The sequence below is a fragment of the Dunckerocampus dactyliophorus genome, chromosome 1 (assembly GCF_027744805.1).
Source record: "Dunckerocampus dactyliophorus isolate RoL2022-P2 chromosome 1, RoL_Ddac_1.1, whole genome shotgun sequence".
Taxonomy (NCBI): Eukaryota; Metazoa; Chordata; class Actinopteri; order Syngnathiformes; family Syngnathidae; genus Dunckerocampus; species Dunckerocampus dactyliophorus.
Window position 1 is genome coordinate 16,575,961 of NC_072819.1, and position 26,176 is coordinate 16,602,136.

General features: G+C 43.5%; 1 protein-coding gene across 4 annotated transcripts in view; it reads left to right on the plus strand.

Moving 5' to 3' along the window:
• The window catches only part of brpf3b (bromodomain and PHD finger containing, 3b), a 28,270-nt gene extending 2,521 nt beyond the window's left edge, over positions 1-25,749 (plus strand). Inside the window, exons 2-14 of one of the 4 annotated variants that reach the window (XR_008572986.1) lie at positions 4,937-6,507; positions 12,428-12,584; positions 12,731-12,862; positions 13,857-13,985; positions 14,137-14,449; positions 14,875-15,207; positions 18,041-18,619; positions 20,615-20,699; positions 20,785-20,873; positions 20,948-21,042; positions 21,143-21,297; positions 23,391-23,498; positions 24,134-24,281. Coding sequence is in view for 3 of the 4 variants with exons in the window: in XM_054792876.1 (XP_054648851.1) it covers positions 4,961-6,507; positions 12,428-12,584; positions 12,731-12,862; positions 13,857-13,985; positions 14,137-14,449; positions 14,875-15,207; positions 18,041-18,619; positions 20,615-20,699; positions 20,785-20,873; positions 20,948-21,042; positions 21,143-21,297; positions 24,134-24,317 (3,798 nt within the window). In the remaining variant the exon portion in view is untranslated. Of the gene's footprint in view, positions 1-4,936; positions 6,508-12,427; positions 12,585-12,730; positions 12,863-13,856; positions 13,986-14,136; positions 14,450-14,874; positions 15,208-18,040; positions 18,620-20,614; positions 20,700-20,784; positions 20,874-20,947; positions 21,043-21,142; positions 21,298-23,390; positions 23,499-24,133 lie in introns of those variants that run through there. The other 3 variants (XM_054792876.1, XM_054792946.1, XM_054793077.1) reach the window with 3 other exon arrangements.
• The last annotated feature ends 427 nt before the right edge of the window (positions 25,750-26,176 follow it).

Below are 26,176 nucleotides of genomic sequence, written 5' to 3' on the forward strand. Positions count from 1 at the left end.
AGTTATTGAGGAATTATTTGTAATTATCTTTATTGCCGTATTGATTTGAATTGTGAATTACTGAACGATATAAACTACACTGCTCAAAAAAATTAAAGGAACACTTCGAAAACACATCAGATCTAAACTGGGGGAAAAATGATCTTGAATATCTTTCCTGATAATAAGTGGGTGATGTATTAGTAACAAAATGATGTCACATAATTTGATAGAAATGAAAATGATCACCCTGTAGGGGGGGGAAATCAAAGACACCCCAAAAATGAAAGTGAAAAAATGATGCAGCAGACTGGTCCATTTTGCTAAAATGTCATTGTAGCAACTCAAAATGATTCTCAGTAGTTTGTGTGGCCCCCACGTGCTTGTACGCATGCCTGACAATGTCGGGGCATGCTCCTAATGAGACTACGGATGGTGTCCTGGGGGATCTCCTCCCAGATCTGGACCAGGGCGTCACTGCGGTACCTGGACGCATGGAGGAGTTTCCAGGAGACAGCTGTTGTTGTTACGTTGTTACTCCAGGAGAGCTGGACAGGGCCGTAGAAGGTCCTTCAACCCTCAGCAGGATCGGTATCTGCTCCTTTGTGCAAGGAGGAACAGGATGAGCACTGCCAGAGCCCTACAAAATGACCTCCAGCAGGCCACTGGTGTGAATGTTTCTGACCAAACAATCAGAAACAGGCTCCATGAGGGTGGCCTGAGGGCTCGACATCCTGTAGTGGGCCCTGTGCTCACTGCCCAGCACCATAGAGCTCCATTGGCATTTGCCATAGACCACCAGAATTGGCAACTACACCACTGGTGCCCTGTGCTCTTCCCTGATGAGAGCAAGTTCAACCTGAGCACATGCGACAGACGTGAAAGGGTCTGGAGATGCCGTGGAGAATGTTATGCTGCCTGCAACATCATTCAGCATGACCGGTTTGGTGGTGGGTCAGTGATGGTCTGGGGAGGCATATCCCTGGAAGGATGCACAGACCTCTACAGGTTAGATAATGGCACCCTGACTGCTATTAGGTACCGGGATGAAATCCTTGGACCCCTTGTCAGAACCTACGCTGGTGCAGTGGGACCTGGGTTCCTCCTGGTCCACGACAATGCCCGACCTCATGTGGCTAGTGTATGCAGGTAGTTCCTGGAGGATGAAGGAATTGATACCGTTGACTGGCCCCCACGTTCACCTGACCTAAACGCAATAGAACACCTCTGGGACATTATGTGTAGGTTCATCTGGCGCCGCCAGGTTGCTCCTCAGACTGGAGCTCATTGATGCCCTGGTCCAGATCTGGGAGGAGATCCCCCAGGACACCATCCGTAGTCTCATTAGGAGCATGCCCCGACGTTGTCAGGCATGCGTACAAGCACGTGGGTGCCACACAAACTATTGAGAATCATTTTGAATTGCTACAATGACATTTTAGCCAAATGGACCAGTCTGCTGCATCATTTTTTCACTTTCATTTTGGGGTGTCTTTGATTTCCCCCCACTATAGGGTGATCATTTTCATTTCTATCAAATGATGTGGCATCATTTTGTTACTAATACATCACCCACTTATTATCAGGAAAGATATTCAAGATCATTTTTCCCCTAAGTTAAGATCTGATGTGTTTTTGAAGTGTTCCTTTAATTTTTTTGAGCAGTATATTTTGATGACCTGTAAACTATGAAACTTTGAATGTGAAATACTAATATTTAGTAAAATAGTTGCAAAGTTTACCTGTTAGATTTTAAATATGCTATAAGTTTTATAGTAAGAGGCAGATCATTTTGATTGTGCGCACCCCTGATATACACGTACAATGTACATAAATACTCATATTAATAAATAAATAAATATATTCTCTATGTTTATTATAGGAGGTAGATCTTTGGGACAAAGTCGCCCACAGGCTGAAAAAGTGTGAGCGCCCCTGTGCTGGATACATGTATAGCCTATTATTTACATATTGACCACAATTAATTTGAAATAAAATATCTATCAAATATCATAAAAATGTTTCACTACACTTTATTTTGATAAAACGTGCACTGGAATCACCTGTCTGCCCTGTTGGCACTTGACAGATAAGGAGTGGAAGAAAAGGCAGAGAGAAAGGCATTTCAAGTTAATTAATGCATTTGTTGTTTAAGCCTGTGATAACGAGTTTAATCTTGACATTATTACCGACAGTAAATTTAAATATTAAAAAAAAAATGTTTCTGCCACATTTTGTAATAACGCACGACACAGTGGCGTCAGTCTGCTGTGTCGCATTTTTTTAAATATTAAAATTTACTGTTGTTAATAATGTCAACATTAGGGTCGTTTTCACAGTCTTGAGCAACAAATGCATTAATTTACCTTAAATGCCTTTCTCTCTGCCTTTTCTTCAACTCCTGCCAACAGGGCAGACAGATGATTCCGGTGCATGTTTTTCCAAAAAAAAAAAGGTGTAGTGAAATGTTTTTATGTCACTTGATAGATATTATATCTGTCTCTGTCTCTCTTTCTCTCTCAATGACAACACAACTGAACACAAAATGCAGTTTTTAAATTAAACTTTTTTTTATTATTAAGGAAGAAAAAAATCCAAACCTACATGTGCCTGTGTGGAAAAAGTGATTGTCCCCCCAGGAAGAAAGTAATTTAAGATCTATCAGTCTGGAAAAGGTTATAAAGCCATTTCTAAAGCTTTGAGACTCCAGCGAACCACAGTGAGAGCCATTATCCACAAATGGCGAAAACATGGAACAATGGTAAACCTTCCCAGGAGTGGCCGACCAACCAAAATGACCCCAACAGCGCAGCGACGACTCATCCAAGAGGTCACAAAAGAGCCCATAACAACATCCAAAGAACTGCAGGCCTCACTTGCCTCAGTTAAGGTCAGTGTTCATGACTCCACCATAAGAAAGACACTGAGCAAAAACGGCATGCATGGCTGAGTTCCAAGACGATAATCTTGATGATCCCCAAGACCTTTGGGAAAATACTCTGTGGTCTGACAAGACAAAAGTTGAACTTTTTGGAAGGTGTGTGTCCCATTACATCTGGCGTAACAGTAACTCTGCATTTCAGAAAAAGAACATCATACCAACGGTAAAATATGGTGGTGGTAGTGTGATGGTCTGGGGCTTTTTTGCTGCTTCGGGACCTGGGAGACTTGCTGGAACCATGGATTTTGCTGTCTACCAAAAAATCCCGAAGGAGAATGTCCGGCCATCTGTTCGTGACCTCAAGCTGAAACCAACATAGGTTCTGAAGCAAGCCAATGATCCAAAACACAGCAGCAAGTCCATCTTTGAATGCCTCAGGAAAAACAAAATGCAGACTTTGGAATGGCCTAGTCAAAGTCCTGAACTGAATCCTATTGAGATGTTGTAGCATGAAAGGCGATTCATTCTGGAAAACCCTCCAATGTGGCTCAATTACAACAATTCTGCAAAGATGAGTGGGCCAAAATTCCTCCACAGTGCCATAACAGACTAATGGCAAGGTAGCGCAAACACTTGATTGCAGTTGTTGCTGGTAAGGGTGGCCCAACCAGTTATTAGGTTTAGGGGGAAATCACTTTTTCACACAGGGCCATGTAGGTTTGGATGTTTTTCTCCCTTAATATTAAAAAGTTTCATTTAAAAACTGCATTTTGTTTTCAGTTGTGTTGTCATTGACTAATATTTAAATTGGTTTGATGATCTGAAACATTTAAGTGTGGCAAACATACAAAAAAATAAGAAATCACACCACTGTACAAGACACTGACTGCATCTGTTGACAAATCATATTATCTGTGGTATTAAAGTTGTCCCTTGCTACATCGCGCTTCAAACATAGCACCCTCGCTCTATCATGGTTTTTCACAAAGGAATTAATGATCGTAGTTTTGTGGTTGAATACGGCCTATTATTAGTTTAAAAATATATAGGCAAGTAATACTTATTCTTGGCCTAAATTAAAGATTAAGCATAAAAAAAGCTAAATGAACTAAAATACAAATACTAGGCAGAAGAAGCATTCTTATTGTGAATGTAGTACTGTATTCTACATTGGCCACTAGGTGTCGGTGTTCAGTGAGACAATGATAAATGATCTTACAACAGGCCCAGTAATAATAATAAAATAATCACCATAATAATAGCACGCAATAACAGTCATCATCATAATAACACGGCTACTGTTGGGGTCATAACCCATGACAAGCTAAAACTCAATTCTGCACCTCAGACGTCACTTGTTGTCCTCTACACATCTGTCTGCCCACCATAAAGGTCCGCTAGGGAACAAATTTACTGTGACACAAATAAACAGGAGTTTTATTTACGTCTTAAATGGCTTATTTACTCTTATCATGTCTACTATAGTCGGTAATATGAGCTTAAAGCCATTTAAAGCCGACATTACAATACACTGATGAGAAGTATGCTATCCAGAAAAAAACAAGGAACTACTAAGATGTGAGTCAATGTTATCTTATGTATGTCTAAATGTCTTATTTTCTCTGATTATATCTACTATTTTGGGTAATACAAATGGAAAGGTGACTATATGGGTGTTATTTAATGTCTAGAGCGCTCTAATCTAAAAAAAAAAAAACTGCATTTAGAAGATCGTAAACAGGTTTTCTATGCAGTAACTATGAAAATATTCAATTTATTAATATTGAATCCTACTTTGCTGAAATTCACTAATCACGGTCGCGATCGGAATCAATTAACCGCGCTAAATGAGGGATGACTGTATTCACATCAAGGTTTCAACCTTTTTTAAATTTTGCGTGTAGCTTTCTTGTTTAATTGTATTTTCAGAATGTTCCACAGGCCACGAAAGAATTTGCTGTGTGCTGCAAATGGCCACTGGGACACACTTTAAATACCCATGCTGTGTATGTGTCATGTACTGTACTATAATAATGATGTTCTCAACTGTCATTGTGGTTCATTTTGAATGACCAGGAGGCACGGTGTGATCGCTGGCCTATGAGGAAACCACGGCGAAAAGGCCATGTGGCCCCAGGAAGTGGAGCCGATGCGAAAAAGTCCAAGGGGACACCAGCCAATGGTCGTGGCGGTGGGGGCGGTACCCGTCAGCGATCCCCATCCCCTTACAGCCTCAAAGTGGCTCCGAGCAGGGAGACGCTGAGCTACGCGCAGGCCCAGAAGGTCGTGGAGGTGGAGCTGGAGGGTCGGCTTCACCGGATCTCCGTTTTAGAACCCTTGGTCGTCATAACTGAGGACGAGATGACGGCACAGGACATCAGCGAGTGTAACAGTAACAAGGAGAACAGTGAGCAGCCATCACCTCCTGTCAGCACCCCACAGACTGTCAGCAAACCCGCCACGCCGTCACGTGGCCGTTGGAAAGACTCCAAATGTAAAACGCCTTTTAAGTCGCCGCAACCTTCAAAGAACCACTGCGCCCGTGCTCAAACACCCGAAAAGTTGAATGCAGCACACAATCACCTCACACCCCTCCCCAAGCCTTCTTTTCGTGTCGTAGAGACTTTCACCCCTGTTGAGGCACCTCCTCTGCCCACAGCTTACTACCGTTACATTGAACGCTCATCAGAGGAGCAGGAAACTGTGGCTGAGTACGACATGGACGAAGAAGACGCCGCCTGGCTGGAGATAGTCAACAATGGCCGGACGGCAGAGGGCTGCTCCCCACTCTCCCCGGATGTCTTTGAGCTGCTGGTGGACCGTCTTGAGGATGAGTCATACCGGGAGGCGCGCGTCCGGGTACCCTCTCAGAACATTGATGATGACGCCTTCTGCTGCGTGTGCCTGGACGACGAGTGCCTCAACAGCAACGTCATCCTCTTCTGTGACGCCTGTAACCTGGCCGTGCACCAGGAATGCTACGGTGTTCCCTACATCCCAGAGGGCCAGTGGCTGTGCCGCTGCTGTCTTCAGTCCCCGCAGAAACCCGTTGACTGTATCCTGTGCCCCAACAGAGGCGGCGCCTTTAAGCAAACCAGCGACGGCTGCTGGGCACATGTAGTCTGCGCTATATGGATCCCTGAAGTCTGTTTTGCCAACACTGTCTTTCTGGAACCGGTGGAAGGCGTCAACAACATTCCTCCAGCACGCTGGAAGCTCACCTGCTACCTGTGTAAACAGAAGGGCCGCGGGGCATCCATCCAGTGCCACAAGGCCAACTGCTACACAGCCTTTCATGTCACCTGTGCCCAGCGCGCCGGCCTGTTCATGAAGATCGACCCGGTGCGAGAGACAAACGTCAACGGAACCACCTTCTCCGTGAAGAAGACTGCGTACTGCGAGACTCATTCGCCCGCCAGCCAGGACACCACCTCCGATGAGGAGAACGAAGGACGTGTGGTGGGCAGCCGGGGCAGGGCCAGTCGAGGTCGGAGTGCCTACACGGATGGTCCTGCTACGCCGAAGAAAGGCAGAAAATCTGAGGGCGATGGCAAGGCAGACAAAAAGAAAGGGAAGAGGGACACGGGGTCCACAACACTGAATACTTCTTCTCCACAAGTGATAGTGCCTGAAATACCCACAAGCAGGTATGTTTTTATTAACATTTTAACCTGGATATTGTATGAGTAACATACCTAGACCTGTCACATTATTGCTGAACAATATTATTGTCAACATTATTTGAGACTATTTTATATATTTATTTTTTCATTAAGGTAATGATAATACATTTATGGCATAATAATGTGACTATACTGTATCAAAAGCAATAAATGAAATAAACAAACAACATACATACATACATACATACATACATACAATAAAAGAACAAAAAAAGAACAAAAAAACTAATGAAAATAACATTTACTGTTTCTTTTAGCAAAAATTGCATTTAGATAAAAAATCGCAACTAAAAACAATTTAAAAAAATAGACCCTGTCTGTTAAGAAAAAAAGCACTCCAATAAAAAGCACACACAACAATAAAAACAATAAATAAAATGGACTATCAAGTCTCTGTAAACAAATTCTGCTTCAATTGTGCTTGAGTATTATTCCTTAACAGGAAGGCTTAACATGTAGCGAATGACACTGTCTGTGAGTGTGCACCATTTTGCGCTGTCCATCCATCCATCCATTTTCCTCCGCTTATCTGGGTCCGGGTCACCGGGTCAGCAGTCCCAGTAGGGAAGCCCAGACTTTCCGGTCACCGGCCACCTCCTCCAGCTCCACCGGGAGGACACCAAGGCGTTCCCAGGTCAGCTGTGAGACATGATCCCACCAGCGTGTCCTATGTCTGCCCCGGGGCCTTCTCCCGGCTGGGCATGCCCAGAACACCTCACCAGGGAGGCGTCTGGGAGGCATCTGGCTCCTCTCGATGTGAAGGAGCAGCGGCTCTACTCTGAGCACCTCCCGGATGACTGAGCTCCTCACCCTATCTCTTAGGGTGAGTCCAGCCACCCTACGGAGGAAACTCATTTCAGCCGCTTGTATCCGCGATCTCATTCTTTCGGTCACAACCCAAAGCTCATGAACATAGGTGAGGGTGGGAACATCGATCAAACAGTAAATTGAGAGCTTTGCCTTCCGGCTCAGCTCTCTCTTCACCACGACGGTCCCGTACAGTGACTGCATTACTGCAGACGCTGCGCCGATCCGCCTATCGACCTCATGCTCCAACCTTCCCTCACTCGTGAACAAGACCCCGAGATACTTGAACTCCTACACCTGGGGCAAGACCTCATTCCCAACCCGGAGGGCGCAATCCACCCTTTTCCGACTGAGAACCATGGCTTCAGATATGGATGTGCTGAGTTTCATCCCAGAAGCTTCACACTCAGATGCAAACCTCCCCAGTAAACGATAAAGGTCACAGCCCGATGAGGCCATCAGGACCACATCGTCTGCAAATAGTCATAAACGAGATCCTAAGGCCCCCGAACTGGACTCCCTTGACACCTTGGCTGTGCCTAGAAATTCTGCCCATGAAAATTATGAACAGAATCGGTGATAAAGGGCAGCCTTGGCAGACGCCAACGTTTACCAGAAATGGGCTCGACTTACTACTGGCAATGCGAACCAAGCTCCTGCTCCGATTGTACAAGGACCAAATGGCACATAGTAGCGCGCCACCAATCACATAGCACCCCCCACAGGACACCGCGAGGGACATGGTTGAATGCCTTTTCCAAATCCACAAATCACTGTAGACTGGTTGGGTAAACTCCCATGTGCCCTCCAGTATCCTCGCAAGGGTGTAGAGCTGGTCCAGTGTTCCGTGACTAGGACGAAAACCACATTGCACCTCCTGTAGCCGAGGTTTGACTAACGGCCGTACCCTTCTCTCCAGCACCCGGGAATAGACTTTCCGAAGGAGGCTGAGGAGTGTGATCCCCCTATAGTTAGAACACACCCTCCGGTCACCCGTCTTGAAAAGGGGGACCACCACCCTGGTCTGCCAATCCAGAGGTATTGTTCCTGACTGCCATGCAATGTTGAAGAGACATGTCAGCCAAGACAGTCCCTCAACATCCAAAGCCTTGAGGAATTCAGGGCGAAAGTCGTCCATCGCCGGAGCTTTGCCTCTGGGGAGCATTTTGACTACCCCAGATACCTCTGCCATGGTCTCAAGAACCAGATTTGGCCGCCCTCGACCGCCACCCAAAACACATAGCACCGGACCCTTATGCTTGCCCCGTGTCCTTTGGCTCTGCTTTCTCTTTGGAAGGTATGTCAGTGGGATTGAGAAGGGCCTCAAAGTATTCCTTCCACCATCCAACTATATCCTCAGTCAAGGTCAGCAGGTCAGTGTAGACAGTGTGGACCGGGCACTGCTTCCCCTTTCTGAGGCGTCAAACGGTTTGCCAGAACCTCTTCGAGGCCGACCAAAAGTCGTGCTCCATGGCCTCACCGAACTTCTCCCACACCCGAGTTTTTGCCTTGATCACTACCGAAACCGCGAGACGCCTGTCCTGCCGGTGCTTGTCAACTGCTTCAGGAGTCCCACAAGCCATCCATGCTCAATAGGACTCCTTCTTCAGCTTGAAGGCAGCCCTGACTTCTGGTGTCCAACAACGGGTACGGGGCTTGCCGCCACAACTGGCACCGGCCACCTTGCGTCCGCAGCTCCGATGCCTCAGCAATGGAGGCACGGAATACAGCCCATTCGGACTCTATATCCTCGTCCTCCCCTGGGATTGATTGAAGACTCGACGAACAGGAGACTCTGCCAGACTTTCCCAGCACACCCTCACTAGACGTTTGGGTCTCCCAGGTCTGTCAGGCATCCTTCCCCACCGTCTAATCCAACTCATCACCAGCTGATGATCAGTTGACAGCTCAGCCCCTCTCTTAACCTGCGTGTCCAGAACACGCGGACGCAGGTCTGGTGATACGACGACAAAGTCGATCATAGACCTGCGGCCTAGGGTGTCCTGGTGCCAAGTGCACTTGTGGACATCCTTATGTTCGAACATGGTGTTTGTTATGGACAAACTGTGGTCCACACAGAAGTCCAATAACATCACACTGCACAAGTTCAGATCGGGGACGCTGTTCCTCCCAATCACGCCCCTCCGGGTAGCACTGTCATTGCCCACATGGGCCTTGAAGTCTCCCAGTAGAACAGCGGAGTCACCAGTTAGGGTGCTCTCCAGCACCCCTCTGAAGGCTGGGTACTCTGAACTGCTGTTTGGCGCATACACACAAACGACAGTCAGGACCATTTTCCCAACCCGAAGGCGTAGGGAAATGACCCTCCCATTCACCGGGGATGACTCCCACACAGAGGCACCGAGCCAGGGGGCTATTAATAAGTCCACACCAGCTCGCCGCCTCTCCCCTGCAGCACCTCCAGAGTAGAACAAGGTGTCCAGCACCTCTCGAGGAGTTTGGTTCCAGAACCCAAACTGTGGGTAGAGCTGAGTCTGACTATGTCTAGTCGGAATGTCTCAACCTCTCGTACAAGTTCGGGCTCCTTCCAGCAAAGTGACATTCCATGTCTCAAGAACCAGATTTGGCCGCCCTCGACCGCCACCCAAAACACATAGCACCGGACCCTTATGCTTGCCCCTTTAGGTGGCGGGTCTACCAGGGAGAGATCCCGTGTGGCTTCTTCGGGCTGGGCCCCACGGGTGAAGGCCCGACCACCAGGCGCTCGCCTGTGAGGCCCTCACCCGGGCCTGGCTCCAGGGTGAGGCCTCGGTATACCACGTCCGGGTGAGGTGCGGTCACTCCTCTTGCTTTTATTCATAGGGTCTTCTCAATCACTCTTGGTCTGGCCCGTCACCTAGGATCTGTCTGCCTTGTGAGACCCTACTAGGGGCATGTAGCTCCTAGGATCACTCGGGCACTCAAACCCCTCCACCACGATAAGGTGGTGATTCACAGAGGAGCATTTATTTTGCGCTGTTTTGTTTATATTTACTTTGCCAACCAAACGGCTCAGTGAGTGTTGACTGTCGGGACGAAGGCTCTGCTGCACTTAGTTTGCACCTGTCTAGGGAAGGGAAATCTGGACAGGATTGTTGTTTGTCAGGTGGTTTGGTTTGGTTTGGTTTGGTTTAGTTTATTTGAACATGAAGGTTACAATGGAATACATCTCATGAATCATTCTGGTTTGGTTTGGTTTGGTTTAGTTTATTTGAACATGAAGGTTACAATGGAATACATCTCATGAATCATTCTTTGACAGTTCCACATGTCCAAAAGGAGTAGGAAGAAGCAAAGCTTATTTAATCCTACCCCCCATCCATTCTACATCTAGTACAGTACATGTAGTTCACTTCCTGCATTCCATGTCGTGTTTTCTGTGATAGTCAGGATAATACATAATAGATAACGGTAAGACAGCCCTCCCAAAAAAAAAAAAAAATTAAATATATATATACATATACATTAATAATAATAATAATAATAATAATAATAATAATAATAAATAAATAAATAACTTTTTTTATAAACAAAAAAACAAAAACATAACAAACCTGACAGAACAATCAGGACTCTTCTGCCTTGTATTTAGCAAACATCAACTGCTTGTATTGTTTTTTGAATTTGCTCATCTCTGTACATTGTTTTAGTTCCTTACTCAATGCGTTTCATAATTTAATTCCACACACGGAAATGCTGTGGGTTTTCAGCGTAGTTCTCGCGTATAAATGTTTTAAGTTTAATTTTCCTCTAAGATCATATTTCTCCTCTCTGATTGAGAAATACTGTATGAGGTTTTTGGGTAACGAGTTGTTATTAACTTTAAACATTATTCTAGCGATTTGAAAGTGTACTAAATCTGCAAATTTTAATATCTGCGATTTAAAAAATAGAGGGTTTGTATGTTCTCTATACTTGGCATTGTGAATGATCCTTACAGATCTTTTTTGCAGTACAGTGAGTGAGTGAAGATTGCTTTTGTAATTATTACCCCATATCTCCACACAATACGTTAGATATGGTAATACTAAGGAACAGTACAGAGTGTGGAGTGATTTTTGGTCAAGAACATATTTTGCTTTATTCAATATAGAGATATTTCTCGCCACCTTTTGTTGTATATATTTAATATGAGATTTCCAACTCATTTTTTCATCTATTACAACCCCAAGGAATTTATATTCTTCCACTTTTTCAATATCCACTCCATTAATTTGTATTTGGTCGTACGTATCCTTTCTGCTATTACCGAATAGCATTATTTTAGTTTTACTTAAATTCAGGGATAATCTGTTCCTATCAAACCATGACTTTAATATGACCATTTCATCCTTGACCTTTTTAATGAGTTCTTGTGTGCTTTCACCAGGACAGAAAGCGGTGGTATCATCCGCGAATAATACCAATTTTAAGTCCTTTGTTACTTTACAAATGTCGTTGATGTACAAATTAAACAGTTTTGGTCCAGGGTGTGCATGCAAGTTGGTCGTATTTCCCTTCTTTCATATCAGGTCGTCGGTGTCCATGGGCTCACCTTGTTACAATTGTGTTTAAAACCGAAATATTCTCACACTGGGGCTGTGGCATTCACGTTAGAAACCATTGCTTTTGTGCCTTCATTCATATTTGTAGCATACTAGTAGCAGTTAACCTTAGTCTTAGCAACTGTAGATGAAAACAGACATTATTATAAGATTGGTATCCTAATCCTATCGGACGCTGTAAATTGTGCATTTTGAAGGGAATTTAGCAAAAAAAGTACATAAAAAGTAAATAAATAAATCAAATTAACACTTAAAATTATCTGCTAAATTTCCTAGATTGATTAATTGGGGAAAAGTAACCATCATAGCTGATGTCATGTTCTTCTTTTGACCTCAACTTAGTTGAGACTGAGTCAACAGTGCGTCCTTTTTCTCTGTCAGAAAAAAAATGCTTGTGGTATCACTGGTTGGCTGGAATTGGCTCAACTATCTAATACCCCCATTGTGACATCTTTACCACAATAAACAGCCTGCACACCAGACATGGCACCTGTAAAGCTGAGGTTTACAGTGGAATTTTGTGCTGTACACAGGTTGAATGCCATCTGCAAAGGTATAATTTTCCAAAAGAAGAACCATTTCATCCAGAGGCTGCATAGTTACTGGCTATTGAAGCGTCAGTCCCGCAGCGGTGTGCCACTCGTCCGGCGTTTGCACTGTAACGTCCAGTCCCAACGGAACACTGAACAGGTCAGGCCCAGGATTCACAATGACATCTTTTAAGTTATTTTTCACCCCTGTTGCATTTTCTTTCTTTCTTGTTCCATCTTATCGTAATAATTTACAGCAATTGGAAATTAAATTCATTCTATGAAACAATTTTTTATTTTTGGCAGCCTGAGGTGGATGAAAAAGTGTCTGCCGCCAGAGAAGCGCTGAGATACTGGCAGAAGCTTCGGCACGACCTTGAGAAGGCCAGACTGCTGGTGGAGCTCATACGTAAAAGGGAGAAACTTAAACGAGAACAGGTAACATGGAGTAAGGCTACTGCATATCGCCCATATTATGCTATTTTTCAGCAATTTTAAATACGTCTCAGAGGTCCCACAATAGTGTATTGGAAGTGTGTTGTCCAAAATATAGCATTAATGCTGGAATTTAGTTTTAAAAGTGCTTTTAGGAAGGTCAACTGGGAACTGTTATATAAGGGTGTGTGTGTGTGTCTGTGTGTGTGTGTTCCCTGATCAAAATCTTAAGATCAGTTGAAAAATTGCACGATTTACATTTTGCCTCTTCTGAGGAGGTTCTGAGTGGAACAAAATGTAAAAAGAAGAAATTGCAGTGAAACTTTTTTTTTTGAGTAAAAAAAAACAACATTAAACTGAAACAGGCTGTTCATCAGCTAATCAAACATTTAAGAGCATAACTCCAGTGTCTATGTGGGAGGACCACTTCAGGTCCCGAGAGATCATCTGTCATCTCCACAGTCTTGAGCGGGTTCAGCTCCAGATGGTTCTGACCCGACCAGAGGAACAGCTAGTCCACAGTTTCTGCGTTTAACAGTAAATTCCGTTTTTATTGGCCGATTCCATCTGCAATTCTGTTCTGCGGAAATCATAGGGCCCTAAGAGTGCTGCTGCTGTGTGTGAGCTCACTTATAGCCCCACCTCTCGTCATGAGACAAAGAGACTGAGTTACTGACAGGAGAGTTCACTTACTCAGTTCATTCCACTATAGAACCAACGCGCCCTGTTGTTAAGACAGAGGCACAGAGTGAAACCTCCTGTCATCCAGCCTGTGTGGTAGAGAGGGAGGAGGAAAACATACACGCATGCGTATGTCAATTTATCCAGGCTGGAAAAATGATAGACTTCATTTTTGTTTATCATGCGATTCATTGATTTATTGATTATCATGACCTAAATATGTTTTGGTGTCATGAGCACTTTGAATCAAAGATGGATTATCTTGGATTGACTGGTGTAATCTTCCTCTCACTTGTATGTCTTTGTACAATGGCAGATCAAAGTCCATCAGGCGGCTCTGGACATGCAGCTGACTCCAATGCTGTTACTGCTCCGCTCAACCTTGGACCAGTTGCAGGAGAAGGACACAGCCCAGATCTTTGCAGAGCCGGTCGACACCACAGAGGTCAGTTTTTCTAAAACTTTCACTGTCAATGCAAAGTTGGAAGCATACAATTGTCCCAAAATGTAGAATTCAGTTTCAGGTGGAACTATGGGGTCTAGCTCAACCTATACTCATTGAATGCTTATTGTCTTCCTTAATGTCTTCTCCTCAGGTCCCAGACTACCTAGAGTTCATAAGCCAGCCCATGGACTTTTCCACCATGCGCTCCAAGCTTGAAAGTCATGCCTACCGCTCTGTGGCTGACCTGGAAGCTGACTTCAACCTGATGGTGTCCAACTGCCTCCTGTACAACACCAAGGACACGGTCTTCCACCGGGCCGCATTACGTCTCCGGGACCTAGGGGGAGCCGTGTTGCGCCACGCACAGCGACAGGCCACCAACACGGGCCTGGAGCCCAACACGGGCATGCATTTGCCAGAGTCGCCCCACAAGCGAGAGTTTTACAGCTGCACGTGGGAGGATGGTAAGATGCAGGATTAACAGTATGTATAACATGACATATAATGCATTGCAATTTATATATCATTCTGTATGTAGTGCGCATTTTTATTTCCATTTTCTGTTTGTCAGCATCAGTCAAACATTACTGACTTATGTGTTTCGTCAGGAAACGTGCAGTTTTCACAACAGTGAAACAGTGCTGGTTTTCCCCTTTTTTCCCCTTTTGTAATAACAAATCAAGAGTTCTGACATTAATCATCCTTTTATTCAGGATGATTGTAGACAGTTATACAATTGAAGGCTGATGCTAGCTAATGTGAAGGGTTTTTTTCCCCGCTCAACCTTGTTGGTTTAGTCGAGAACCTTTTACATTTCCCTGGCTTTAATTCTTATTCATTGAGTCTGAGTGGAAAATATTGCTCCTGCAAATTGTGCTTCCCTGTCCAGTGGACAGCATGCTGGACCCAGACAATCGTCTCCATATGAGTGTGGAGGAGCAACTGAAGGAGCTGCTGGACAAGCTGGACTATGTCAGCTCAATGCGATGCAGTGGCGCCCGCACCCGACGCATGCGCCTGCTCCGCCGCGAGATCAACAGCATTCGGTACCGGCAAGGGCAGCAACACCGCTACGGCCTTCACAACGGGCGTCTCAAAGAAGACAGCACCGAAGAGGACAACAATGACAACAACGATGATGATGAGGAAGAGGAGGAGGAGAATGATGATGACAAGGCAGATGAGGTCAAGGCAGAAAACGGCCTTGCATCCTCAGACAAAGGTGAGTGATGTCACAAGCTGTTGTGTTTCCAGAAAAATTACCTACTGTGTTTCCCAGAAGTGAGTAAACCCCTCACATTTCAGGAACCATTTTCACGACAGTATATCTTGTCAAAGGGACAATATTAAAGGAAGTAAAGTTGGATATACTTCAGAGTAGTCAGTGTATAGCTTTTACGACAGTATCGATTTAGTATACATTGTCTAAATAGCTGGCAACACGTGGGTAGCAAGATAATTGTCATGCCTACAGTCAAGCATGGCGGTGTTAGCGTCGCAGTCTGGGGCTGCATCAGTGCTGCTGGCACTGGGGAGATGTGGTTCTTTGAGGAGAAACATGAAGGCCAACAAGTACTGTGACATTGTGAAGCAGAAAGTGAGCCCAAAGTGAGAAAGCTGCAGATGAAGGTGATGGAGTGGTCATGTATGTCTCCTCCAGACCTGAACCCAGTTAAGCATCTGTGAGGCATCCTCAAGTGGAAGGAAGGAAGGTGGAGGAGCACAGGGTGTCTGACATTCACCAGATCAACCAAAGATGTCATTGTGGACAAGTGAAAGACGATTCCATTAGCAACCTGTGAGGCTCTGGTGAATTCCATGCCCAATAAGGCAGTGCTAGCTAACAATAGTACTTCACACCAAAGACGCAATTTCTCAGGTGTTGTCAGCTATGTACACATTAATGGGTGTATGTTGAGTCATTTTCAGTGGATAGTAAATGTATACTGCTATACAAGCTCTACACCGACTACTCTAAAGTATGTCTAAGTTTACTTTTTATAGTACTATATTTTCCTTTGAGATATAATAAAATGCTTGCTGAAATGCGAGGGACATACAGACTTTTGTCAAGATACTGCATGCATGTTACTTTTCCTTTTCCTTTGAACCCAGTTTTTTCCAATGAGACCAGTTGTGAACATGAGCTAACGGAACATTGTCCTCAGGTAATTGAGCCAGGGTCCCCCCCACGCACCAACCCAAACCACCCCACTGTCTCCAGTCTAGTAAGTAGGGGCCCACAGAGTCTCGTTAGCCATGGCTGCCTCACAACTCCTCTCTCCCAAGTGCACTCTGCTCACCTTTTACACATCAATCTCATGGACTCACCACTCCATTTGGCCACGTATCGTACCAGTCATGCCATATCATCCCACTTCCGACTCCCGGGATTGTCTCCTTCGGACAGCCTCGTGCTCGTCTTAGAAGAGGGCGGGGTGGTTGGGCTGATACTTTTTTGTGATCTGTGGCGTCATTTAAATCTCGTCGTGGTACCATGTACAGTTGTGAGAGCATTGTTAATTTTTCACTCGTCTCAAAATTGTATGTGCACATACTGGTAGAATGCAGTGGAACCTCTACAGTCTAGCACCCATTTGGTTGTGATTTGTAATTAGAGAATGTACGGGAAAAATATACCCCCAAAAGAAAAATATTAGAGTTGAAATGCCTCAGTGAGCATCAAAAGCATCCATTCCAGAGGTGTGTTTTTTTGTGATGCCCCTCCAAAAGGGGAGAGGAAAGGTGTACAATATACAATATAACTTAAGTTGACAATAGAAGTAGTCCTTGGGTTATATACGAGTTCCCTTCCTAGACTGATGTCGGTCGTGTTTTGGTCGTGTAATGCCTTGTAAACACTATTCCACCCTAGCAACAAGGCTGCAAAGCATTATACATGTTATATAAACATCTTTTCACAGCGCTATACAGCGCAAATTTATCCTCGACATGCGGCCACATATACAATCAAACAGGCTATAAAATCTTACCAGAACTTACCATTCTGTTATTGAAGGCAACCAGCCTTCATCTCCATGTCTTAAGGCCATGTTCTTCAAGTTCTCTATTTCATCTCCAAAAGTTTCTCCCTTCTTGTTTCTTTAACTTCTAAGTCACACACACTGTGAAGCGAACACACAAAGGACTTAAAATACAGTACTAAAACACTAAATACAAGAATTAAATGAAACAGTAACAAAAAAATAAAAGTCAATCACTAGCCACCTTTACATGTCAATATTAAGACCAATATACTAGTTATTACTGTCGCTTTCAAAGGATCAGCGGCTTTGTGCTTTCCGAACGTCTGTGATTGTGCCATGTGTCCTGCTGCTTGCAGAGAGGACAGTTCAATTTGTCGACAGTAGTCTGTTTTGGTTTTGCAATAAAGATATTGTTCATTGACCACCTCCTCATCATCCTCACAATGTCCAATAGACATTAAAATGCGATCTTTATCTTTAATTATGGTCATGACAGTCCAGTGTGCAGCGCACAGCGCTGTAGCTAGTTCTCAAGCGAGTCTCATGTTTACCTCCAAATTGAAGTTTTTAATTAATTTATGGAGCGTGTATGAAACACGAGGACCACCTGTAATAATAAAAGAATAACAAAGTGTACATTGGAAAGTCAGCTGTCGGTAGTCTTTAAGTGAAGATACTCCCCTCCCAACCATAGGTAGTAATCTCAGTCTGTAATTTGTTGTTTTAATTTTATTATTAACAGTGACAAATGTCTTGTAGGACAGTTGAAAATGCTTACAAGTTACTTAGAACATTGCCCTGTACTGTTAACAGTGCTGGCTACAGTTTGACCCTGGAACAGATCATTTCTTCTGGGAACAACTGGTTCTATGTTGAAGAAAGTGTTTGACGCTCGAGGTTCCAGTGCACCTAATGTGTCATTGGGTTGTGGTTAGACTTTTTTTGGCAGACAAGACACCATTCTCCAGTGTGACTAGGATACCACCACATCACACCACATACTCCGTGGCATTGTTGTTTTTAAATGCACGCACAATGACACTTTTATTTTCCCCGCCATTCTTCCAGAAGACTTCAAACCAGCCTCGCCCCCCACACTGGAACCCACCGGGCCGGCCCCTCCTCCCCGGCTAGGAGACGCACCACTGGAGCCTCCCACCCTTCGGCCAATCACGACGCAGCCCCCGTCCCACACAAGCTGGCTCTGCAAACGCCTAAAGCTGGAGGACCACGGCACTGCAGAGGATATTGTTTGCACTAAAACCCAGGAGGTATCACTGTCGTCGCTGCCAAGTTTGCACAGTGAGGGGTCAGCGGTGGCCAACGGCCTGTCAGATCATTGCACCCCCACGCGGCCCATCACCGGCGGGGTTGGGCGACGGACCTCTGTGTTGTTCAAAAAGGCAAAAAATGGCGCTAAGCTGTTCAGAGAGAGAGACAGTCCTGTACCCAATGGGAAGGCAGCACAGGACGACAGTTCAAGCGTCTCCCTCAGCTCACCAGACACCCCTTCGACTACCCCTTTGTCCACTCCCACCAAAACCCCTCAGAAGGCCATAGGACCACCTTGCCTAAATGACCAATGGACCACCAGTCAAGACTTGAGCTCAGATGGAGAGCATGACAGAACACCAAATAAGAAATGTGGTAAGAAGCTTTTCTTTGCCATTTTAACACTGAATGCAGGTTTGTTTTGTTATGTTCATTGATGATGTAGTTGAGATGTTGCTTTTCACAATCTAGCTACAATCTAAGATCTAGCTGTTAACATTAAATCATATTTTAGCAGCAACATCATGCTTGGTTGTCCTACTTGCTGAAGAAAAGCAAACATTATATTCTAAAACTTAAACCTCCCCCAAGTTGGCATCTTATTTTAGGATGTGTAGCGAAGCCCCTTTAAAAGATTTTTTGTTTTTAAGCTGTTAATTTTTAATAGCGGACCTTTTAATATGCAAAAACAATAATACACTTTTTTTATTATGACTGGTAATGTAACAATACATTTTTACAGTGATTAACCTGGTATCATTTACCACGGTTCTGATTTTATTCAAGCTGGATAGTAGACGCACCTGGAACAATACAATTCAATGCAAGGACTATTAATCGGTCCATATGGTATACTTTTTTGTTGTTTTTTTTTGTCGTTGACATTCTGTCACATTCTAACAGTAGCATCATGCTAGGTTAGCCTATTCACTGAAGGAAAAACAAAAACAACTGTCACGTCTGTAGCCGACTGACAGATAATTGGTACCTGTCCTCCGTGAAGTGGGGGCTGTCTACTCGGGCAGGCTCATGTAGCCAAGAGCGGGCCAGAGGCAGTAACATGTCTATGAGGAAGGAGGTTTTTCCTTCATGATGTCATGAAAAGCTGCAACTTGAAAGTGTCTCTCAAAAGTAGAGAATGTTGCTTTTTTTGCATCAGTGTAGCCTTGTTTTGGTTGTAACTTTCTGAGCATTAAATGGGAATGTCACCAAACCGTCAACAAGCATCAGGACAGTTTGTATGTTATGAGCGTGTCAAAAACAGTCTCCCATACCCATACACGAGTGACTACATGAGGGCAGGATAGCCACTATACAATGTTCGACTCAACCGTAACTAGGGCTGGGTGAGGGCGAGGGGCTGGGCGGGGAATCGCAATTAGGGCTGTCAAAAATAACGCGTTAGTGGCGGTAACTAACTTTTTAATTAATTAATTATGTTAAAATTTCAGAATATATAACATAATATCCACCGGCAGACGGAGCCACAATAGCATCCCAACAGAGTCTGCCGCTCTTCAATAACTTTATTCTGACCTGAACACGTCAACAGCAGTGTTATTCCTACACCACATGTATCTCCAAGTCACAAACACATCTCTAGTCAGCTTGTCCTGGGAACGACACTTCCTTATTGTCACTAGATGACAGCGAGGTGCGTTCACAGACACTCCGAAAATGGCAATAAAGCCTTTATTATGCATGTATGTGTTGTCCAAATAAACAGAAAGACAAAGAAAAACAGTAAGTGGATATTCTCATGTCTCAGTAACATTAACTCTTACTGCGGAAATACAGTTTGCTGCATTGAGTATGCTCGGAAATCCCTGAAAATACATGTACGTGGTGTCAGCAATCGTTTGGGTTTTACTTCTGCTGCCGGTTTTTGAGGGCAGCGACTGCCATCGTCCCTTACACATCGCTTGCACATTTGCTCCACATCACTTTGGAGATACCCATTACCCAAACACAACCGACGCTGAGTAACCTTTCTTTCTACTGACATCTATTTCACTGCCCTCAGCTCCGCCTTTAGCCCCATGTTCAATCATCCTGTTTACTTTTCTGGCAACTTACAAACGGAAGTGGAGCAAGAAAAGGTTGACTCTGACTGGCTGTCGTCACGGACATTTCCACTATGTTGTAAATATGCTAACAGCTGATCACCGTAATCGACCTGAAATATATCGCAATCTCTGGTAATGATCGCATAATCGCCCAGCCCGGTTCAATTCAGGGACAGAAACCTGTCTCTTAGGGTTTTATTTGGTCAAAAACTGAAAAAAACAAATACCTGGATTGAGTACAGTGCAAGTGAATCATTTAATCACCACGCTTCTCTTTTCTGACTTCTGTCTGGTTTGTTTTCAGGACTGACTAACGGCTTCGACAAGCACAAAGATGACGGCGGGTCCGATCGTGAGTACAGCCCCTGCCCAGTCCTCCGCAAAGAAATGTAAACACCTCGTTTTGCGTTGTAGTGTTTGTGTTGTCATTTGGACGTAAAAATTGGACTAATTAGGACACGCTGTCTTATATAGCACCTCACCACCCAAAAGAAGCCTGGGGAAGCCCGCTCTATCCAAAGTTCCCTTCCTGGACATCGTCAATGGAGATGCTGACTACACTGGTAGGTTTTTCTTTTCCGATCCTCTTTCATTTTTGATTTGACATTACGTGTATGTACTTTATTATTACTTTTAGGTAATGGCAGCCATACATCAGAGGATGAGACAGAGCTTGAGCCTCTAGATCTGGTTTGGGCCAAATGTCGTGGATATCCCTCCTATCCTGCCCTGGTATTGTTTTGTTGTATTTAGTTCCTTATTTCTTTTAAACCATGTCTGTACGAGCATCAGACTCCTCCCGGTGTGGCTGACGTGTACAAGTTTGTTCCAGATCATCGACCCAGAAATGCCGGAGGAAGGCTTGCTGCTCAATGGGGTGCCCATCCCTGTTCCCCCTAAAGACGTCCTCCGCCTGGGGGAACAGAGGCAGGAGGAGACCAGCCAGAGGCTCTACCTGGTGCTCTTCTTTGACAACAAGCGCACATGGTCAGTCACTTATAATATGGCTTCATGGAAATTCTACAGCAGGAGTCACCAACGTTTTTTCTTGTGAAAGCTACTTTTAGAAAATGAAAATGCCCAAGAGCTACTCATTTTTGTAGAAATGATTTTCATACCTTATTTCAACCCAAACAAATCAAATATGCTTGTTTTACCAAAACATTCACAAAATGCTGGTATCCACAACTCACATTTTATGTTTCAGAATACTTTTCTTTCTACTGTTCTCACATTATTAACTGAAAACCTGAATGAAAAGCAGGCTTGCGGGCACCTCATGTGGTCGTGGGGGGCTACCTGGTGCCCGCGGGCACCACGTTGGTGACCCCTGTTCTACAGTATATGGCTAATACAGAGTAATACGATTCCTCGCTTGATAATAATAATAATGTAATCTGGGAGAAAGCGTGCAGGTTACACAAGATATGGGAGAGTAGTTGGTACAGTTGCTCGGCCCCATTTTGAAAATTTGAACATACAGTTAAACTGCACTTTTTGGAGTGGTCTTTTATTGTGGCCAACCTAAGGCACACCTGTGTAACCATGCTGTCTAATCAGCATCTTGATATGCCACATCTGTGAAGATGCATCTCTGTGTGAAATTCAATAGGAACATTCTTGCAAGACCATCTACACCTGTCAGTGTTTTCTATTTAATTTTTTCCTTTTTTTAAATAGAAGAAGGTTTTACTTGTCGGGTTAATTTAGTTTTTTTGTTTATCGCGGTTAACTAGTTCCGGAACAGACCGTGATAAGTGAATTTCCACGAAATAGGATCCCTTATTTATAAATGGAATATTTTTGTAGTTAGAGCATAGAAAACCTGTTTACGAGCTTCTAATTTTGTTTTTTTTTTTAGCATTATTAGAGCCCTCTAGATATGAAATAACACCCCATAGTCACTTTTACGCTCGTATTACCCAATATAGTAGACATAAAAATAGAACATGAGACATTTTAGACATGAGTAAGACATAACATAGACTCACACATTAGCATTGACAGTGTACTTCCTGTGGCGACTATTGTCTCATCAATTAACGTTAATGGCAGGTGACCAGTGTAGAATACTACTTAAATACTGTTTGTGGTTAAGGAGAGACTCACAAAGCACTTCAGTTGCTTAATAAGCAGAGAACACATGTGCAGTGAACATTCACACAGGAGCTGCTGTCGGCCACAACTCACGCCAGTCACTGCACTCTCCACACTGCTAACACTCAGCTAAACACGATCAACTGACATCAGAAATGTCACCTCCTACCTCTGCTCCTTTAAAGGCGCACACAGCAAGTCTCAGATGCTTTATTACACTACATATCATGACTTATATTTGTATTTGTTTTTAATTTAGCCATTTTTGTTCTTGAAAATGCTTCATTTAGGCCAAGAATATGTACAATTTGCTTAAGTGTGCATATTTTTACTAATAGGCTGTATTCAACCACAAAACAGCAATCATTTATTAATTAATTTTGGAAAAACTGTGATAGAGTGAGGGTGCAATTTTCGAACCAAAATGTAGCGAGGGACTGTATGCATGAACAATGCCAACCCATCATGTGGAGGGTTTTTTTGTTGTTGTTGTTTTTTTGTTGTTTTTTTTTACATTTTTTAAAATGTATACATATAGATTTATTTTTACTTATTACTTTTTTACTGCTGTTGAGATTTTTTTAAAAAGGAGAGATTAATGAATTATGATCTGTAATTTTTTTTTCTGAGCTGAAATTGCCGAGAAAAGCCCCTCACCTTGAGGTATTTTCATTAAAAAATTCTTGACATCATTGTGGCAGATCAAAATATTGATATATAACAAAAGTGGCTTTATAAAGTCATTTCTTGTTTTAACAGACATGAACAGATGCTGTCCAACCCATTTACATTCTGCCGTATTTGAGACTTGTCCCAAGCGCTGCCTGCAACCTTTAGTTTTGAACACCGGTGGGAATATTGCTGTGTTCTTTTGTCAATCTCCAAATAAGTAGAAAATAAAAGTTAACACATCAAAAAACTGAACTCTTTTTCTGAGCAAACAAAGTTTATTACAGTTTGTTTTTCTTTTGGCCGTCATACAGCTTGCTGATTTTGGTCATCACTGTAGTCCAAGCCCAAACACAATGACAGCTCATCAGTGTCCACTTCAGGGTGTGACCGACCATTGTTCTCCACCCCCAACAACTCAAGTACCAGCATAACTCATGCACAAAGCATAAAAACTGATTTTTATAAAAAGGCAGCTCGCATACAGAAACAGTAAAGTTAAAGATAAAAAAATTAGATAACGCGATTTTAAAAAGGAGAACACTAAATATGACTAATTAATTAATTGCAATGAATGCTTTAATTTGACCCCCCTAAATTTGTTTTCATCATATCTTTTTTTGTTGAGAATTTTCATTCATAATAAAAAAAAAAAGAAATTGTTAAAAAAAATGTGGTGCGTGTGGAGGATACCTACCTATGATATAAATATTTTTTTTAATTAAAAAATAAAAAGGACCTTTTTGTGGGAGATGCCTTTCTACCATACTTACATTTTTAAAATGTAATTTATTTTTTTATTAACTTGTGACAAGAAACAAATTGGGTGTACATATGCTTGATCAGTAAATGCTTGGGAAAGTTAACAATCAGTTATTTTTTAATACTATATGTATGTAAGCTGTTACTGCAAAACTGTCCAGGAATTATATTTATTTTTTAGTACCATGTTGTTAAAAATGTACAATCATGCTTTCACGGAGTTATACACACACACACCACCAGATGGCGCCACCAGGTCTCACATTTCCTTCCTCTCCCGCCCCCCACACTCTAGGCAGTGGCTCCCTCGCGACAAGCTGACACCTCTGGGCGCCGACGACACAGCGGACAAGCTGCGCATCATGGAGGGCCGCAAGCCCAGCATCCGCAAGTCTGTGCAGGTGGCTTATGACCGCGCCATGATCCACCAGAGCAGAGTCAGCCACAGCCAAGGCTTTGTCACCTCCAACTTCCTGTAGACCCCTTCAAAAAGTGGCTCCCCCACCATCATCCCGCCAACCCTGTTCTACTGGGTATGCTTGACATGCAAGTGAGTCCAGGCGTGTGCGTGTGTGATGCTGACCTGCCAAGAAGTCGCAAGAGAAGAGAAATTGAAACAATATTTATAAAGTGCAGAGGATCACTGCCATATTTTATAAAATAGCTTTTTATCACATTTTAACATTTTACAAATACACTTGTACAGTACAAAGGTACACATTGTGTACATATGTGTCTATGATGACATCTAATTTTATGTTGCTGTTGTTCTTTTTAAATGCGTTTTTCAATCAGGCCACATTAGGCAAAGTTATGCTGTTTATATTGTTTGTGTGTGTGTGTGTGTGTGTGTGTGTGTGTGTGTGTGTGTACTACACAATGAATGAGCCGTTTGTTCTTAATTATGAAATTCTCTCTTTTTTGATACAAAGAGAAATAATTTATTTATGGAAGACACAGCTTATAGAAATAAAACTATATTGGTAAAAAAGCAAGAATTTTAAATTGTATTTAAAAAATAAATTGTGAGGCTTTAATAAGAAATGGATAAGAAAAACACATTTTAACGGGCAAGGTTATACATTTTAGTTGTTTTTAACAAGATCTTCCTCACCCCTGTAGCTCCACCCAGCCCAGCTATTTATTACGAAATATCACAAACATATACATCTTTTATAAGCTTATGTGCCACTTGCATATTTGAACTACTCACCAAATACTTTTGTTGGAATCAATTATTTCCTCATGTGGGGAAGTAAATGCTCTATTAAACCTTTTGGAATATAGAACATTGGCCTTTTTTCCCCTTTTCTTTTGAATGAAAGTGTTACTTGGGCAATATTAACACTGGAGGTCAGTTCCGATTTTTTTGCTCATATGTGACCTGTATCTGATTTTTCATGTCAGTGTGAACAGCACAGTTTGATTTTTTTCAAATGCGACTCAGGCCTCATTCGTATGTGGATATAAATCCGATATGTATGCGATGCGACTACAGTATGAACGGTGAGGTCGCATGTGAAAGGCGTGTATTGCCGTGCTTACGGAGACTACTCACGGATGTAGGCAGTCATGGAAAGGCGTGCTGTATTGTGCAAAATTTGGATAAAGGTACTCACCGATGTAGGCAAAAATTCTTCTCATCTGAAAGTGATTTTTAAAAGGTGTTAGCAAAGCAGCTCTCGTCAATGTCTCACCACTCCTGTCACCCACGCGTACCTTTGAACAGACGCGGCAGCAAGTTAAGTTGTCTACAACCTGCCCTAGCCAAAATGTTCACCCTCTTTCTTCTTAATCTGCTGCACGGAATCATTTGGTTGAGAAAATATTGACGCCGGTTGCACAAAATTGCACAAAATCCTTGAAATTGTGCCACAAGCGCGTTAAGGAGAGCAAGCTAGTAATGTGCTGATCGATACTTAAGGCCCGGTCACACCGCCCGAACTTTGCTGTAGCGTTCCTGGAGCGGTGAAAAAAATTCATCACCGCTCGTAACCGCGCACCACCGTTTAACAGAAGTTGGCCCCCGTTAAGGCAACGCCGTATACGCTCGGCCACCGCTGATGGCCCCTCCTACCGCTCTGAAAGTTTTGAGCTGCACAAAATATTGCGAGCGGTGAGGAGCGGGCAATTTTCCGCCACGGCACAGTGGCGGAAAATTGGGTTGTTGACAAAAGGAGAAGAGAGAGAAGAAGAAGAGACAGAGTTGTGTGGGTCAGACAGTGGATACTGAGAAGGCCTGAACATGGACTGTATGACAAGCTGATGGTGGAGCTGAGGAATGAGGATCCACGAGCCTTCCAGCACTTCATGAGGATGCCACCAGCCCGCATGCGCA